The 14864-nt window shown below is 48.3% G+C and overlaps 1 protein-coding gene across 1 annotated transcript; it reads right to left on the bottom strand.

The window, feature by feature from the left end:
• Positions 1 to 119: 119 nt before the first annotated feature.
• LOC114032888 (regulator of G-protein signaling 14-like) lies at positions 120 to 14170 on the bottom strand. Its single transcript, XM_027848361.1, has 6 exons — positions 13984 to 14170; positions 1948 to 1969; positions 1388 to 1566; positions 1188 to 1280; positions 909 to 1052; positions 120 to 299 (listed from the first exon to the last, which is right to left on the bottom strand). Exons 1-6 carry the CDS (start codon positions 14026 to 14028, stop codon positions 120 to 122), a joined length of 663 nt encoding a protein of 220 aa, XP_027704162.1. The 5' UTR covers positions 14029 to 14170.
• Positions 14171 to 14864: the final 694 nt, after the last annotated feature.

Raw genomic sequence — 14864 nt, 5'->3', positions numbered from 1 at the left:
GTGTGTGTGTGTGTGTGTGTGTGTGTGTGTGTGTGTGTGTGTGTGTGCGCGCGCGCGCGTGTGTGTGTGACAGATCGGGGCTCAGCTCTGGGCATATGGATGGCAGTGGGGATTCATTCTCAGCACCCAGACCCTCCCGCCCCAGTGGGCACCTTCCGGAATGTGGTATTGGGGCTGCCAGGGTCCGAGGTGCCTGGCTCACACAAGGGCCTCCCTTCTGCTTCTGCCAGGAGACACTCCCGGTACATCGGACTCTTGACAAATCGAGCATAGCTGTCAAACTTCATGAGGTTGAAGATCTGAGGGGAGGAGGGAAAGAACAAAGAGGAGCAGTGTAAAGGGAAGAGAAGAAGAGAGGGGTGAGGGGGAGGGCGCAGCATGGGATCCAAGGCTTGGAGGCAACTTAGGGATTATAGAGTGCAGAGATTCTGAACCTGGGGGTCCACGGACCCCCGACAGGCCAAGGGAGCCCAAGGACCCTTGGGGAAAGGCTGGTTCCATTGATGGTGCCCACCCCTGCAATCATCCAGTCCAGGGCTTCTTAATCTGGGATTTATGGACCCCTACAAAGTCTACAGATAGATTTCCAAGGTCAATGAAATTGGATGGGAAAAAAATTACATCTTTATTTTCACTAATCTCTAAATGAAATTTGGCCTTTCCTTTAATTATTTAAAAACATTATTCTAAGAGGTGCATAGGTTTCATTAGACCGCCATGACACACACACAAAAGTGTAGAACTCCTGCTCTGGTCCAACCCTCTCACGTTATAGAAAAGGCAAACAGAAGTCCCCCAAAAGAGAGCTTTCTTGTTCGGGATCACCAAGCAGATTAGGGAAAAGGAGAAGAGGGAAGAAAAAAAGCTGAGGGAGAGAGGGAAGGGGAGGGCTCTCCTTAACCCCATACCTGCAGCTGCTGGACCCGGAACATGTCGGGGTTGGGGGTGGCCAGCACCTCCTCCCCGAGCCAGGCCTGCCGGTCAATATTCACAGGGCTCAGAGCCTGACTAGACAGGAACTCTTCATAGATGCATCGAGCTTCCTGAGTCAACTGGAGTGGCAGAGTAGAGGTGGCAGGGCCGTTCGCAGGAGCGACCGACCCAGCTGCCCTGCACCTCTATCTTGCCCCTCGCCCCTCTCCCTCCACGCTCATCACTCCTAGTCCCCAGGACCCCCAGCGTCCAACCTGTTGGGTGTCACTGGCTGGAATCTGCTGGAATTGCTCACAAGCTTTCCAGAAGGACAGATTTTCCGCACTGAACTCCTTCTTCAAGAACTCCTAGAAACAAAGACAAGGTCCGAGATAAAGGAACATAGAGAGACAGAGAAAGGGAAGTGGCCACCACAGCCACGCCCCTGCTCACTTGCCCCAACCTGGGCACTCACCGTGAAGTAGGCAAGACCCAGCGGGTCCTGCAGCAGCCTCTCAAAAGACAGTGCCCAGCTGGCCACAGGCTGTTCCTCAGAGGTGAAGGGACTGCTGGGGCCACTGGGCAGACTGTGGACACTGAGGGTGCTTCCCCGGCCCTCCCCAGCTTCCTCTGGCCCCACCACACTGCTCAGCTCTGGGGGGATGGAGGAGGAGGATGGGAGAGAAACAAATCAACTGCAGGATGCATTGAGCCCAGAAGCCCCCCATCATATGTGCATTCATTCAATAAACATTCATTATTCCCTACTTCCCCCAGCCAGACCTCTAATTTCCCCCTCAGCCATGCCCCTGATTTTACACACACACACACACACACACACACACACACACACACACCACCGCCACCACCACCACCCCCCCCCACACAATAAGGCCCTCACACAGATCCAATGCTCCTGAAGGAAAGTCAGACACAAGCATGATGTTCTCTCCTCCCTAACCCAAACGTGGGATCTGGGCCCCTCCTCTTAATCCTTTAACCAGGACCCAGGCTGGGTCCCTTCCTCCAACTCACCTCCATCAGAGACAGCCAGGACCTGCAAGAGAGAAGAGGGAAGAGCTGGAGAAGGGCCCAGGCTTAGGAGAGGTGGGTAGAACCTGTCCCTACTTCCAGAATCTCAGGATAGTCAGTGTTTGTTGTCACTGTTCAGTTGTGTCTGACTCTTTGTGACCCCATTTGGGATTTTCTTGGCAGACATACTGGAGAGGTTTGCCATTTCTTTCTCCAGTTCATTTTACAGATGAGGAAACTGAGGCAAACAGGGTTAAATGACTTGCCCAGGATCCCACAGCTAGTAAGTGTCTGAGCCACATTTGAACAAAGGTCATCCTGACTCCAGGGTTAGTGCTCTGTCCATTACACCACTATCCACTATGCCCATTTAGACAGTATATCCAGGGTACAAAACCACTGAATGCCTGGTCATTGATGAAAGAAGTGGGGAATGGATGGGGAGAGATGGAAATGGATATGCGAACACACTTGACTCGTCTTGTTCTTCCTTGACCTCTCTGTAGCATCTGATATTGATATTCATCCAAATGCACTCTCTCCTGTCTTCAGCTACACTCAAGTTCCAGGAATCCCTAAATTCTTGAGTGGAAGACAAACTAGATGGATCTCAGGATAGGTTCCCCACCCACAGTGACTTCTCTCAGCCACACCTACATCCTGTTGAAAAAGCCCAAAGCTCATAACAACTGTCTCTTGTTCTGACCTTTCCCTAATCCCAGACCTGACCATTGTGGTCTCCCATTAACCTCTTCCATCCCCACTCTGCTCACAAGACTCAAGACTTTTGTTCAAAAGAAATGGCTCCTCACTACCAAAAGTTTGGGGGCCCCTGCACCTCGCTGTCTTGACTTTCCTCCTATCTTTCTGACCATTCCTGTGTCTCATTCACTGGCTTCCATTCTTGTTGACCTCTAATCATAGGTCTTTCCTCTGACCTTTGGATGTCAACTGTTAGCTGGAGGACTCCTCAGATCTTTCCCCCTATCTCCAGCCCCTCTCCTGAGCTCCAATCCCAAAATTCCATCTTCCTATTGAATCTCTCCACCTGAATGGACATCCCCCCAGCACAGCCAGTTTAACATGTCTACCATTGTAATGGATAGATGAAAGAGTGCTAGACTGGAATAGCAGAACCACCCTTTGAATCTCAGGTCTGCCCCTTACTGGCCATGAGACCCTGAGCAAGGCACATAACTCTCTGAGCCTCAGTTTTATGCTCTGTTAAATGGTGATAAAAATACTATTAAATGATATTTAAAAGAATAAAGCAGGGACCACATGTCTCCCAGGGTAGCTGTGAGGAAAGTCCATTGTAAACATTAAAGCACTTTGAAATGAGCCATGTTTGTTTTTTGCTTTTAAATCATAGGCTGTGATTACATTGTTATAGAGGATCCCAGATGAGAAACTCCCTCTACCAATGCAGACAATTAATATTCGTCAAATTGAATTGGATAAAAATTGGGATAAGGTGGAGGTAAGGAAAGTAGAAGGTAGCAATGCAGATGGGTAGGAAGGAGGGATGGGCACAAAGATTATAAAAGGAACATAATGAATTAGCAAGCCCAGTGCTCCACTGACTTTGAACTTCCCAAGTCATCTTCCCTTAAAGATGCACTCCCAACAATATACTTGTCCCTCTATCTCCAAGACCTCAGGAGCTGCCTTCTATTGCCTCCCATTGTAGGGGAAGTAAGGGCTGAAGAGACCTTCCTCTACCCTGCCCAGTGGGAGGAGAAATGTGCACAGAGAGAAAGGGGAAGGAAGAGTCAGTAGAGACATTTAGGTTGGAAGGTTTGTAGCTCCAGGACCCTTCTCCCACTCTTATCCCGCCTCCATACACAGCTGGGCCTCAGTTTCCCCATATTCATGAGCAGAGAATGATAGTTCTTTCCTATCCGAGGTAAGCTCTACAAGAATCCTGGATCCCTAGGGCATAGATAGCAAACTGGTGGCAACAATTTTTTGGAGTGAAACTCTCAGTGATGACCTATGGAGGCTTCCTAGAGGGCTCCACTGTCTCATGATTGTAGTCTAAACTCATTAACTGGCATTAAAGGTCCTCCCCAGTCTGACCTTTACTACCTCATACATATCCAGAAACTCCCTACTGGTGCTTATAGACTCCCTGGATGCCTGACCCAGGAAAAGCCAGTGCCAACTCCATCTTGGCACCATTCCATCTTATGAGTTTAAGGTGGTGGAAAGAGTGAGAAGGCCTGGGTTTAAATCCCAACTCTTCTATTTATTCTCTATGGAATCTTAGACAAGTTGTTTGATCTCTCTGGGCCTCAGTTGCCTTATTTATAAAATGAGTGAGTTGAACTAGACTAATTCCAATGTGCCCTTCGGCTTCCAATCTAGGATCCTATGACCCTTTCAACATCCTAGGAGTGTGCAATTTTGAACAAGGTGGGGAGCGGAGATTAGTAGGGGTAAATGTCAGTGATCACTGGGACATACAGGAAAGTCCCAATGTGCCTAGAAAAAGAAGCCGTGACCTTGGACTGTGAGGGAATTGCAGCCTGATCCCTAAAGCACACATGTGCTGGATGTGGTAGGACTTAGATTGTGGAGCCAGCTCTGTGGACCTGGGACTGAGGCTCTGTATATTGGGAAGAGTGACAGTGACTGCCTCTGTGGGCTGTGACTCTGGGACTGTCATCTCGAGATGGTGTCTGTGAGCCGTCACTCTGGGTCTATGACTGGGAGGCTATCTTTAGGAAACTGTTTCCTAAGTAACAAGTTTGGTTTTAGATGCCACTGACATTCAGGGTAGCATGAGGACAAACTGAAAAGATGAAATCTCTTCATTTTGGAAATGAGGCTGAAAGGGTCAGAGAAGATCTATAAAATCATGAAAGAAATCACAGAACATCAACACTAGAAACAACCTAACAGATAGATCATTGAATGTCCACATTTTAACCAGCAATTAATAAGCATTATTTAAGCAGTCAGGCAATAATTTTAATTAAGCACCAGTGCTAGGCACTGTGCTAAGAACTGGGTAAACAAAGAAAGGTAAAATACAGCTCCTTGAGTCAAGGAGCTCACATTCCAGGGGAAGAGACAACATGCAAGGAACTACGTACAAACAAACCATGTACAGGATAAGTTGGAAATGATCAACAGAGAGAAAGCACTAGAATTAAGAGGGATTGAGAAAGACTTCCTTTGGAGCTGGGATTTTAGCTGAGACTTGAAGCCAAGAGGCCGAGATGAGGAGAGAGAGTACCCACCATGTGCTGGGTGCTGGGGACACAAAGATAAAAATGAAATGGTCCCTGCCCTCAAGAAGCTTGAATTCAATCATGGAAAATACAATGTACACATTTGTATATAAATACATAAAAAGATATACAAATTAAAGACTATTGCCAAGTGGTACTAATAGTTTGGGGAGCAGGGAAGGCTTCATGTAGGAGGTGGCCCTGGGACTTAGCTTTGAAGAAAGCTATGGGATTCTAAGAGGTAAAAGTGAAGAGAAATTTAAGAAATGGGGAACAACCAGTAGCAAGGTATACAGAAGGCAGGTGGAATCTGTCAAGTGAAAGACAAGAAGGACAGGCCCAAAGAGTGCGTTGTGTAATAAGCCTGAAAAGATGGGCTGGAGCCAGGTTGGAAAGGTCTTTGAACGAAGAGCAGAGAAGCTTGCGTTTGGTGGCAGAGCTTCTGGAGTTAACCGAGCAAGGAGAGGGACACAGTCAGATCGATGCTTGAGTAATAGCGTTCTGATTGTGTGGAGAACGGACAGGAGAGCGGAGAGACTTCAATTAGGAAGCTATTTCAATAACGCGGACGAGAGACGATGAAGACATGAACTGGGGGGAGGTGACGGTGCAAGTGGAGAGGAGGGGAGATCCACGAGCGACGTTGTCGCGTTGGAATCAGCACGACTGGGCAGCCGACGGGATGTGCGGAGTGGGGGGAGGCGAGGAGCGGAGGATACCCCCCAGGTTGCAAGCTTGGGTGACGAAGTGTAGAAAATGCACGGGTGTTTGGGGAAAGATAACAGTTCTGGCTTAGATGTGTTGAGTGTGAGATGTCTACCCCCGACATCCGGTTTGAGATGTCCAATAGATTACCCCCGTTTTACAGCCGAGGAAACTGAGGCCAAGAGAGATGAGTGACTTACCCAGGGTCACACAGCTAGGAAGTGTCTGAGGTCAGATTTGAACTCAGGTCTTCCTGATACCAGGTTCAGTGCTCTGCCCCCCCTGCACCACACCACCTAGCTGCCTTTTATGAGAGATGATGAGGTTGCTATGTGAGAAGTATGGAGAGAAGAGGACCCAGGACAGAACTTTGAGGTACACCCACACTTAGGGCTCAGGACATTCATGATGATCCCACAGAGGGACTCAGACAGAGCAGTCAGACAGGTAGGAAGAGAACCAGGAGGGAGTAAGGTCACAAAAACCCGGAGCGGAGAGTGTGTCCAGGAGATGGGGACCAACGGTGTCAAACACAACAAAGGTCATGAAAGATGAGCACTGAGGAAAGGCCACTGGATTTGGCAAGTAAGAGCTCAACGATAACTTTGGAAGGAGCACTTTCAGTTAAGTAATGAGGTTGGAAGTCAGACTGCAAAGGATGGAGAAATCAGTGATGGGAGGGGAATTCAAACAGATTACAGGCAGCTTTTTCTAGGTATTTGTGTGTGAAAGGGAGAGGGTACATGGGACGAGGGCTTGCAAGGATGGCAAGGTCAAGTGACGGTCATTTTACCCATGCAGAAAAGGAGGCCCAGAGAGAGGAAGTAAGTTGCCTAATGTTACACAGTAGATTTAAGTGCCAGACAACATGACTGATGTAGAAATACGTTTAATATGATTGTGCACGCCTGGCCTATATCAGGTTGCGTGTTGTCTTGGGAAGGGGGAAGGGAGGGAGGGGAAAAGTTTAGAACTCAAAATCTTATAAAAGTGAATGTTGAAAACTAAAAATAAACAAAATAATTTTAAAAAAATTTAAGTGACAGAGCCAGGACACAAACCTAGGTCCTCTGCCTCTGAATTTAGAGATCTTTCCACTGGATCACATTGGCTCCTTATGTAAAAGGTGAAAGATGACAACACTGCTTATAGTAAATCCAAGTCATTAAGGCCCTGCTTGCACCCTCACCACCCTCACCCCTGGAACCTTGAGAAAAGCAGGTTTAAGATGAGTAAAAGTCTGTGGTAGTTAACCTGTTAGTAAACTCATGTAACTTATTATTCCCAGACTAATAGGGTACAGCAAGAAAAGAGAGGGGCATCTAGGTAGCACAGTGTGTAAAGTGCCAGGCCTGGAGTCAGGAAGACTCATCTTCCCAAGTTCAAATCTGGCCTTAAGCACTTACCAGCTGTGTGACCCTGGGCAAATCCCTGAACCCTGTTTGCCTTAGTTTCTTCATTGCAAAATGAGCTGGAGAAGGAAATGGCAAACCTCTCCTATATCTCTCCCAAGAAAACCCCAAATGGGATCATGAAGAGTCAGACATGACTGAAATAACTGAACAACAAGAAGAAAAACAAGAAGAGAGATAAGTTCAAGACAGATGTTGTTAAATTTATGGATGGCAGGCGTAGAATCAGTAACAAAGAATGAGTGGAATGTTAGGAAGTATTGCCAGGGCTTCCCTAAACTACTCCTGGGTGATCCCATCAGAAACATAATCTTGGACTGCAGGGACCATGCAGTTGACCCCAGAAGGTGCCATCACTATTACTATGAATGACCTTAGGCCCGGGCCTCAGTTTCCTCCTGTGTAAGATAGGTGGGTCACCCTTCCCTGCCCAATGCAGCAATTGCAATGTGCAGAGCCAGGGCCAGCCAGGATCAGCATTCTCTGGGAGCACAAAGGGGGGAGGGTGGCACTAGGAAAACTCTTTGCCATGACTTTTTTAAAAAGACACATTGACAGCTAGAAAAATCCACAGGGCTCTTAGGCATTTATTTTTCATAAGTGTTGGACTAGAGGTTCACATTTCTGGATAGACAATAGCAGACCTGCTTTTTTAAAGAGGTGGCGAAACTGCATTTAAACTCTTTTGGGGATGGAAGTTTGGAAATCCTGACCAGAGTACAAATATGTCTTGAGCTAGCTTTGGTCACATACATAGTACACATGGACTGCGCAATGCGTGTGAAAGTTGGGCATGTGTGGAGGACATACAGTGTTTAATAATGATGATAGCTAGAATTAATGTGGTACTTTAAGATTTGCAAAGTGCTTCACTTGCATTATCTTGTTTGATCACCACAGCAACCCCATGAGGCAAAAGCTATGACTCTCCCCATTTCACAGATGGGTTGGTGGGTTGGTTGCTGTTCATTCTTGAAGAGAACCAAAATGACATCACTATGTTAGAGTTAAGTTATAAAGTGTCCAACTGTGACTGATCAGACCAATACGAGCTCGGAATGTTCTACCACAGGTCAGGCACAAATAGTCCATATGAACAATTGGGGTGGATTCTCTAAATTTGCAGATGGGTAAAAGGAGACTGACAGAGGTTAAGTGACTTGTCCAAGGTCCCACAGCAAGTAAGTATCTTAGGCAGTATTCAAACTCAGGTCTTCCTGACTCCTATGCCAGCACTCTATCATCTGAGTCCCCTAATTGCTTCTGGGCTTAAGGACTGTGAAGTATACACAGGGTGTGTAATGTATGGGTTATACAGAATACCTAAGGTATACAAGAAATATCTAGTGTCTACAGTGGAGGGTGGGGAAGTGTGCATTGTATATGACATATAATGGGAGCAGCGTATTGTGTACAGAATGTCCAGATTATACAGGATAAGGCTTGAGCAGTGATCAGAGAGTTAAGAGGTGCATGTCGTAGGTTGTGGCATGTGTACAAGGTGTTCAGTGCATTCACTGTGTGTGGGCTGTGCTGTGCATACAGGTGTGGAATATGTGTGTCTGTACTGGGTGCAGCGAGAGTGCAGGGTGTGTTACATAGCATGCCCACTTTGTGCAGGGGGCATGGGCCATGTATACAGGGTACACGATCTGTGTGCAGCTTGTGAGAGCCATGTGGCCTAGACAGAGCATAAAGTACAGCACAGTGAGCACAGGAAAGGAAGAGGGCCTGTTTTAGCAGGTCTCTTCTAGGGGTAGAGAGACGTGTTATGTATGATGTAGTAGCTTTTTTGGGGGCTATAACTACACAGTTGTTTTGAGGAGCTGTGGCTTAAAAGGGGTGAACCAGGGCTCTCCAGAGCCCAGGGAGGGAGTTCCAGGGTATGTGTGTGTGTAGGAGGGGGTAACTGGGGTAGAGAGAGACATATTAAAGAGGTCTTCCTCACTTTGCAAGAGGATGCCCTGACACAGAGGAAGACCCCACCCGAGTCAAGAAGCCACCTACCCCTCTCTGAGGACCCCTTCTCTAATCCTCTCCCCAAACTAAAAGACCTTAGAGGAGGCTTAATGCCCATTGCCCAGTTTTCTTTAGTGAAAGTTGGTTTCCTTTCACTTGAGTCCATGCTTACTTATGGTCTAGTCTGATTGCCTGGACCCTAAAGCTATGGACCCAAGTGACTCCCTGATGAGCCCTGTGCCCTGATTCTGGGTAGGGAGGGACATTGCTTCAGCATCCTTTCTCCTACTCATCTCAAGCTGAAAGGCCCAAGAAGTGGAGGACATTCAAAAGGCCGAGGGAGCAGGGGCAGGGGCAGGGGCTGGGACTAGGACACGGATGGGGCAAGGGCAGAGGGAGGGATGTGACACCAGCAGAGAAAGCCTAGGACCGGGATGATGAGATAGTGGGATCAGAGAATCTTAGGATCATAGATTTAGAGCTAGAAGGGACCTGTGAGTTTATCTATTACAAACGAAGAAACTGAGGCACAGAGCAGTTAAGTAACCTGCCCAAAGTCATACAGAAGTGGCAGAGGAAAGGAGAGAGCTAGAGACAGAGGAAGCTCATTTTTCTGGCCTCTGACCTCCATATAGTACTTGATAGGAGAGGCAGTGTTGGAGTCCAGATTTCAGCATGGTCATTTACTAGTTGGATGACCTTGGGCAAGTCATTGCTCTCTTTGGATCTCATTCCCTTCACCTATAAAATCAGAGGATTGGGTGCCATCAGGAGTGGGCTGGTAAATGTTTAACAACTGCTGTGGGGGCTGGGTGTGAGGACACATTTTAAAGTTTAATCTGCATTATTATCATTGTCTACATCACTTTCTTAGTCTAGACAATCAACAAGAAAATAACTCAAGTTCTGATCTGGGCCATTTGCCAATTTAGGAGGTGTAAAAGTTCACAATGAAAATTTAACAATTGGCTCTCCCCAGCTGCAGCTCCAGCATGCACCTGAGCACTACGTGATTTAAGGCCCCTCCCTTCTAGCCCTGACATTCTATGCTCTGAGTTCTAAGGCCCCTCCCTTCTAGCTCTGACATTCTATGCTCTGAGTTCTAAGGCCCCTCCCTTCTAGCTCTGACATTCTATGCTCTGAGTTCTAAGGCCCCTCCCTTCTAGCTCTGACATTCTATGCTCTGTGTTCTAAGGCCCCTCCCTTCTAGCCCTGACCTTCTATGCTCTGAGTTCTAAGGCCCCTCCCTTCTAGCTCTGACCTTCTATGCTCTGTGTTCTAAGATCCCGTCCAGCTCTGCTATTCTATGCTGTGACTTCTAAGGCCCCTCCTTTCTAGCTCTGCTATTCCATGCTCTGTGTTCTAAGGCCTCTTCCTTCTAGCCCTGACATTCTATGCTCTAAGTTCTCAGGCCCCTCCTTTCCAGCTCTGACATTCTATGCTCCGAATTCTAAGGCCCCTCCTTTCTAGCCCTGCCACCTTGTGCTCTGTTTTCCAAGGCCCCTTCCACCCCCACCCTTCTTTGGCTCTAATGCTCACCTGGATCTAACCCTTAGTAACAAGCTGGTTCACTTTGTTCTTAAACATATCCATGCATCCACGGCCTCCCCAGGTAAGGATGATTCTCCCCCTTCTCTCTTCTCTCCTCAGGCCCCCAAGCAAAGGGTGGTCTACCGGAGTCCTTGCTGACTTCCTTGACTCATCCTGCTTGCTGGAATGTGCCAGGCACTGCCCCAGCTGCCAGCTCCCATCCCTACTGTTACACCAGGTGCTGACATTCTGCAGGAACAAATCTATCTGAACCCAGAGCGTTCTGCTTCTTCTAGTGTTGGATGGCTGTTGGGGGGCGGGGGGAAGGGATGCTTGGCTTCATTAGTGAACTTTGAAAGTTTGTTTAGAAGTTGGGGAAGGATAGAGGTGGGTTCAGTTAGGTTTTGGAGGTATAGTACCAGTGCTCTCTGTCACATTCCAACCCCTTCCCCCACCCCCCAAACATGTCACTCAGGGAGCCCTCCTACAATATCTAACTCAGAAGTTTCTCCCCACACCTAACCTAGAATGGGGAGAGAGGAGAGCAGGGATGAAAGGTTAGTGCTAGAGTCAAGGTTGCAGCTCCTCAGAAGGGATTCTGAATCAGGGGCACGGGGTCAGGATGGGGCTCACTAAGCTGTTCTCTATCTAAGGGGCTGAAGGCTGGTGGAGGTGGACGCACGGCTCCTTCCTTCTTCATTCCAAGTGTGGTCCTCAGGAGCTGAGATTCCTGCTAGTTGGTGCTGATTTAGGGGCTAAACAATGGGGTCAAGGTGGAGGGGGTTGTGTGGGAGTTGGGAGTGTGAAGAATGGGCAGCTCTGTTTCCAACTGAGCAACGCCGGGTTTGAGAAGGTATCCTTCCTCCCCAAGGAGGAATCAGGGCAGATGATGAGAAACTGGCCTAGGAGACTAATTCCACTCTCAAGTCAATCATTTGAGTAATTCTCTGGAACAGATTTTCCAGTGCCTGTTTCTGCTCTTGCTGATTCTTTTTAGCCCCATTTGGCAGATGGAAAAATCGAGGCCAGGAATAAGATGAGGCCAGATTGAGGGGAGAGAATAGTTGAAGGCATCACGCAGGCATAGGCACCTGACCATGGTGAAATGTTCCTGCTAAGGGGACATTGTGTCTATGACCTGCCTCCTGGTGAAGCTAGGAATAAGGAAAGAGCTGCACCAACCCCCCCCACCCCACTAGGCCTGTGGGCAGCCCCTTCTGCCTCCTCTCTTGTCCTCCGGCTTGGCTGCCCCAGACTTACAGAGCTACTCCCCTCCCCCAGTGTTCTACAAACACATCTCTCATAGCTGCCTGTCGTTAGGACATTGTCCCTAGAGGACCCTCGGTCTAGACCTGGAAAGGACTAAGAGTTCATCTAGTCCAGATCTCTCATTTTACAGATGAGCAAACTGAGGGGCAGTTAGGTAGCACAGTAGACAGAGCACCAGGCCTGGAGTCAGGAAAGACTCAACTCCCTGAGTTCAAATGTGTCCGCAGACACTTACTGACTGTGTGACCCTGGGCAAACCATTTCATCCTGTTTGCCTTAGTTTCCTCATCTGTAAAATGAATTGGAGAAGGAAACGGCAAACCAATCCAGTATTTTTGCCAAGAAAACCCCAAATGTGATCACAAATAGTCACACGTGACTGAAAATGATTGAATAACAACAACAACAAATTGAGGCCTGGGGAAATTAAATGACTTGACCAAAGTCACATGGTTAAGTATCAGAGATGAGATTTGAACCCAGGCCCTCTGACTCCAGAACCAGTGGTCTTTTCATTCTTGGTAGCTCTGAATTTGTAAGCAGAGCTAGAAGGAAGCTTAGAGATTACCCAAAAGGGATCAAGTGAGTTAACTTATGTTAAAACCTAAAAGAAATGTTTGCAATTATTATTATTAATCCAACCCTATCCCCAAATTCCTACATTTTACAGATGAGTAAACTGAGGGCAATGACTAATTAAAGGTCACACAGGTAACCAGTAGCAGAATAGTGACTTAACTCCTTCTGACACCTAACTCTATGCTTAGATCATGGAGTCTAATTGTCGCATTCTACAAAGGAAGAAACTGAAGCCCAGAGATATTTAGATAACAAAGTTAATAAGTAGCAGAAGCAGATTTAGACCCATCTCTTGACTTCAAATCTATTGCTCACCAATCTGGTCCAATAGAATCCAATCTAACAAGCGTTTATTAAGCACCTCCTACCTTTTTAGTGCTGGGTATACAGACACAAAACTTCATACAATATACCATGCTAAGCAGTCTTAGCACATTTGCATGAGTTCATGCCATCCAGCCCCAACCCTGGAGGATCAATGGAGCAGGACAGAGAGATAAGTCACTGAATGGAGTTCATGGGACCCATGGGAAGACCCAGGAAGGAAGCAGTTAGTTTAGGACGGTGACTTGTCAGGGTTCTCAGACTTCTGTTCTCTCCCAAGCCCTTCCCTGTCTTCCTTATAGGAGCCTAGAGAGAGGAGAGGGAGGAGGTACCTTTCCCCTGGTGCTATGGTGAGGTGGGCGGGGGGCACCAGGGCTCCTGGTGCGCATGGCAGCCAGGCAGGCAGCTCCTGATAACAAAGGGGGAGGAGAGGAATGAACATCAGGTATCAGAGACAAGATGGCATCTTGGGCATTTAGGCAGGGTGGCATTTGAGGTGAGGGTACAGCAGTGTTGTGAGGGTAACAAGATAACACTTTAAGGGGTGTTCAGGGGACAGGGAGGCATCCTGGATGGTGCCCTGACCTGTGATGATAATATTGAGGGGCACTCCCGCTGAAGGGATGGGAGGGAGGTAAAGCCCTGTGCCCACTCACCCAGGGGTACCCACTGATGGGGAGGAGAGAGGGAGAGAGAGAAGGGCTGTGGCTGTCTCCCCCCAGATCCCCAGGCATCCAGGGCTCATGGTTCCTGGGCTAAACATCGATACTGAACTGTGCCAGTCATTACAGAAGGAGTTGTTCTGAGCTCTCCGAGAAGGGATGCCAACCTTCTTGCCAGCCACTGCCGTCTATTAGCTTCTCAGACCCTAAACAGAAACCCGGCACTGTTTCTGCTGGTCCTGAATCCCTGGGCCAAGTGGCTCAGCTTGGTCCTCTTGTCCCAGGCTCCGGGTCCCTCCCTGGGTGTGTCTCAGACCTTCCCTCCCACAGGCTGCTGGCCCCAGAGGCCATGTGGTCACTCACCATGCGCCCGTTGGGGACGCCCAGGTGCTTGGCTTTTCCTGGCATCCCTCCTGTCACAGGGCCCCGACGATGAGGGCAGAGACCATGGGTCCCTGGAGGGGTAGCTGGCACAGCCAAAAGGGGGAGCGCGGCAGGCGCGGGGCGGCTCTGTTCCGAATCCCTCACATCCTGAAACAGCACTCACTACCTCTTTTCTTTGCCACAGGAAGTGTATCTATGGAGACGAAAACCACAGAAAGAAGTAGGCTCTGAAGAGAATGCCTCTTCCTACACACACACACACACACACACACACACACACTCTCACACTCTCTCTCTCTCTCTCTCTCTCTCTCTCATACTTACTCAGATCAATTCTCCCTCTGTGTTCATGGGCTCACACTCAGGCAAGCCCTACTCCCCCTTCCCACACATATACACATTTAGCAACTTCTCCCAAACCCAAACCTTACCATACTGGAGGGAGAACTCCGTGCCCTTCCCGTACTGTGACCCCTCCCCCCAGCTCCTAAAGGCACACGTCTGTCTTTCTGCACCTCCACAGATGAGCATGCAGACACACAAGTGTGCACATCCCTGACAGGGACAGACACAGGGAGCTTTCCCTGCATACTTCATGGGACTTGGAACTAATCTTAGAGAGTATCCAGGCCAACCCTCTCATTATTCTGATAAAACAGAAACCCACAGAGGTCAAGGGACTTGTTCAAAGTCATTTAGGAAGTGACAGAATCTGGGATTTGAACCAGATCTTCTAACACTCTCTCCACTGTAGTACATGCACATATGGGCATAGGCATGTACAAACACTGCACACAGTGCCACACGGACATACACACTCAAAGAAAAAACTTATGGCACAAGTGGACATTTCACCCCCA

The sequence above is a fragment of the Vombatus ursinus genome, unplaced genomic scaffold (assembly GCF_900497805.2).
Source record: "Vombatus ursinus unplaced genomic scaffold, bare-nosed wombat genome assembly UNPS02005772.1, whole genome shotgun sequence".
In the NCBI taxonomy this organism is placed as follows: Eukaryota; Metazoa; Chordata; class Mammalia; order Diprotodontia; family Vombatidae; genus Vombatus; species Vombatus ursinus.
The sequence above is the reverse complement of the archived record's forward strand: the minus strand, read 5'-3'. Positions and strand labels throughout refer to the sequence as shown.

Excerpts from the sequence above, each read along its gene's own strand:
- LOC114032888 (XM_027848361.1), bottom strand. The coding sequence starts at position 14,028 with ATGCCAGGAAAAGCCAAGCACCTGGGCGTCCCCAACGGGCGCATG. Across the intron at positions 1,970-13,983 it reads GCGTCCCCAACGGGCGCATG|GTCCTGGCTGTCTCTGATGG; the intron begins GTGAGTGACCAC and ends TCTCTCTTGCAG. Across the intron at positions 1,281-1,387 it reads TGGGTCTTGCCTACTTCACG|GAGTTCTTGAAGAAGGAGTT; the intron begins GTGAGTGCCCAG and ends CTTTGTTTCTAG.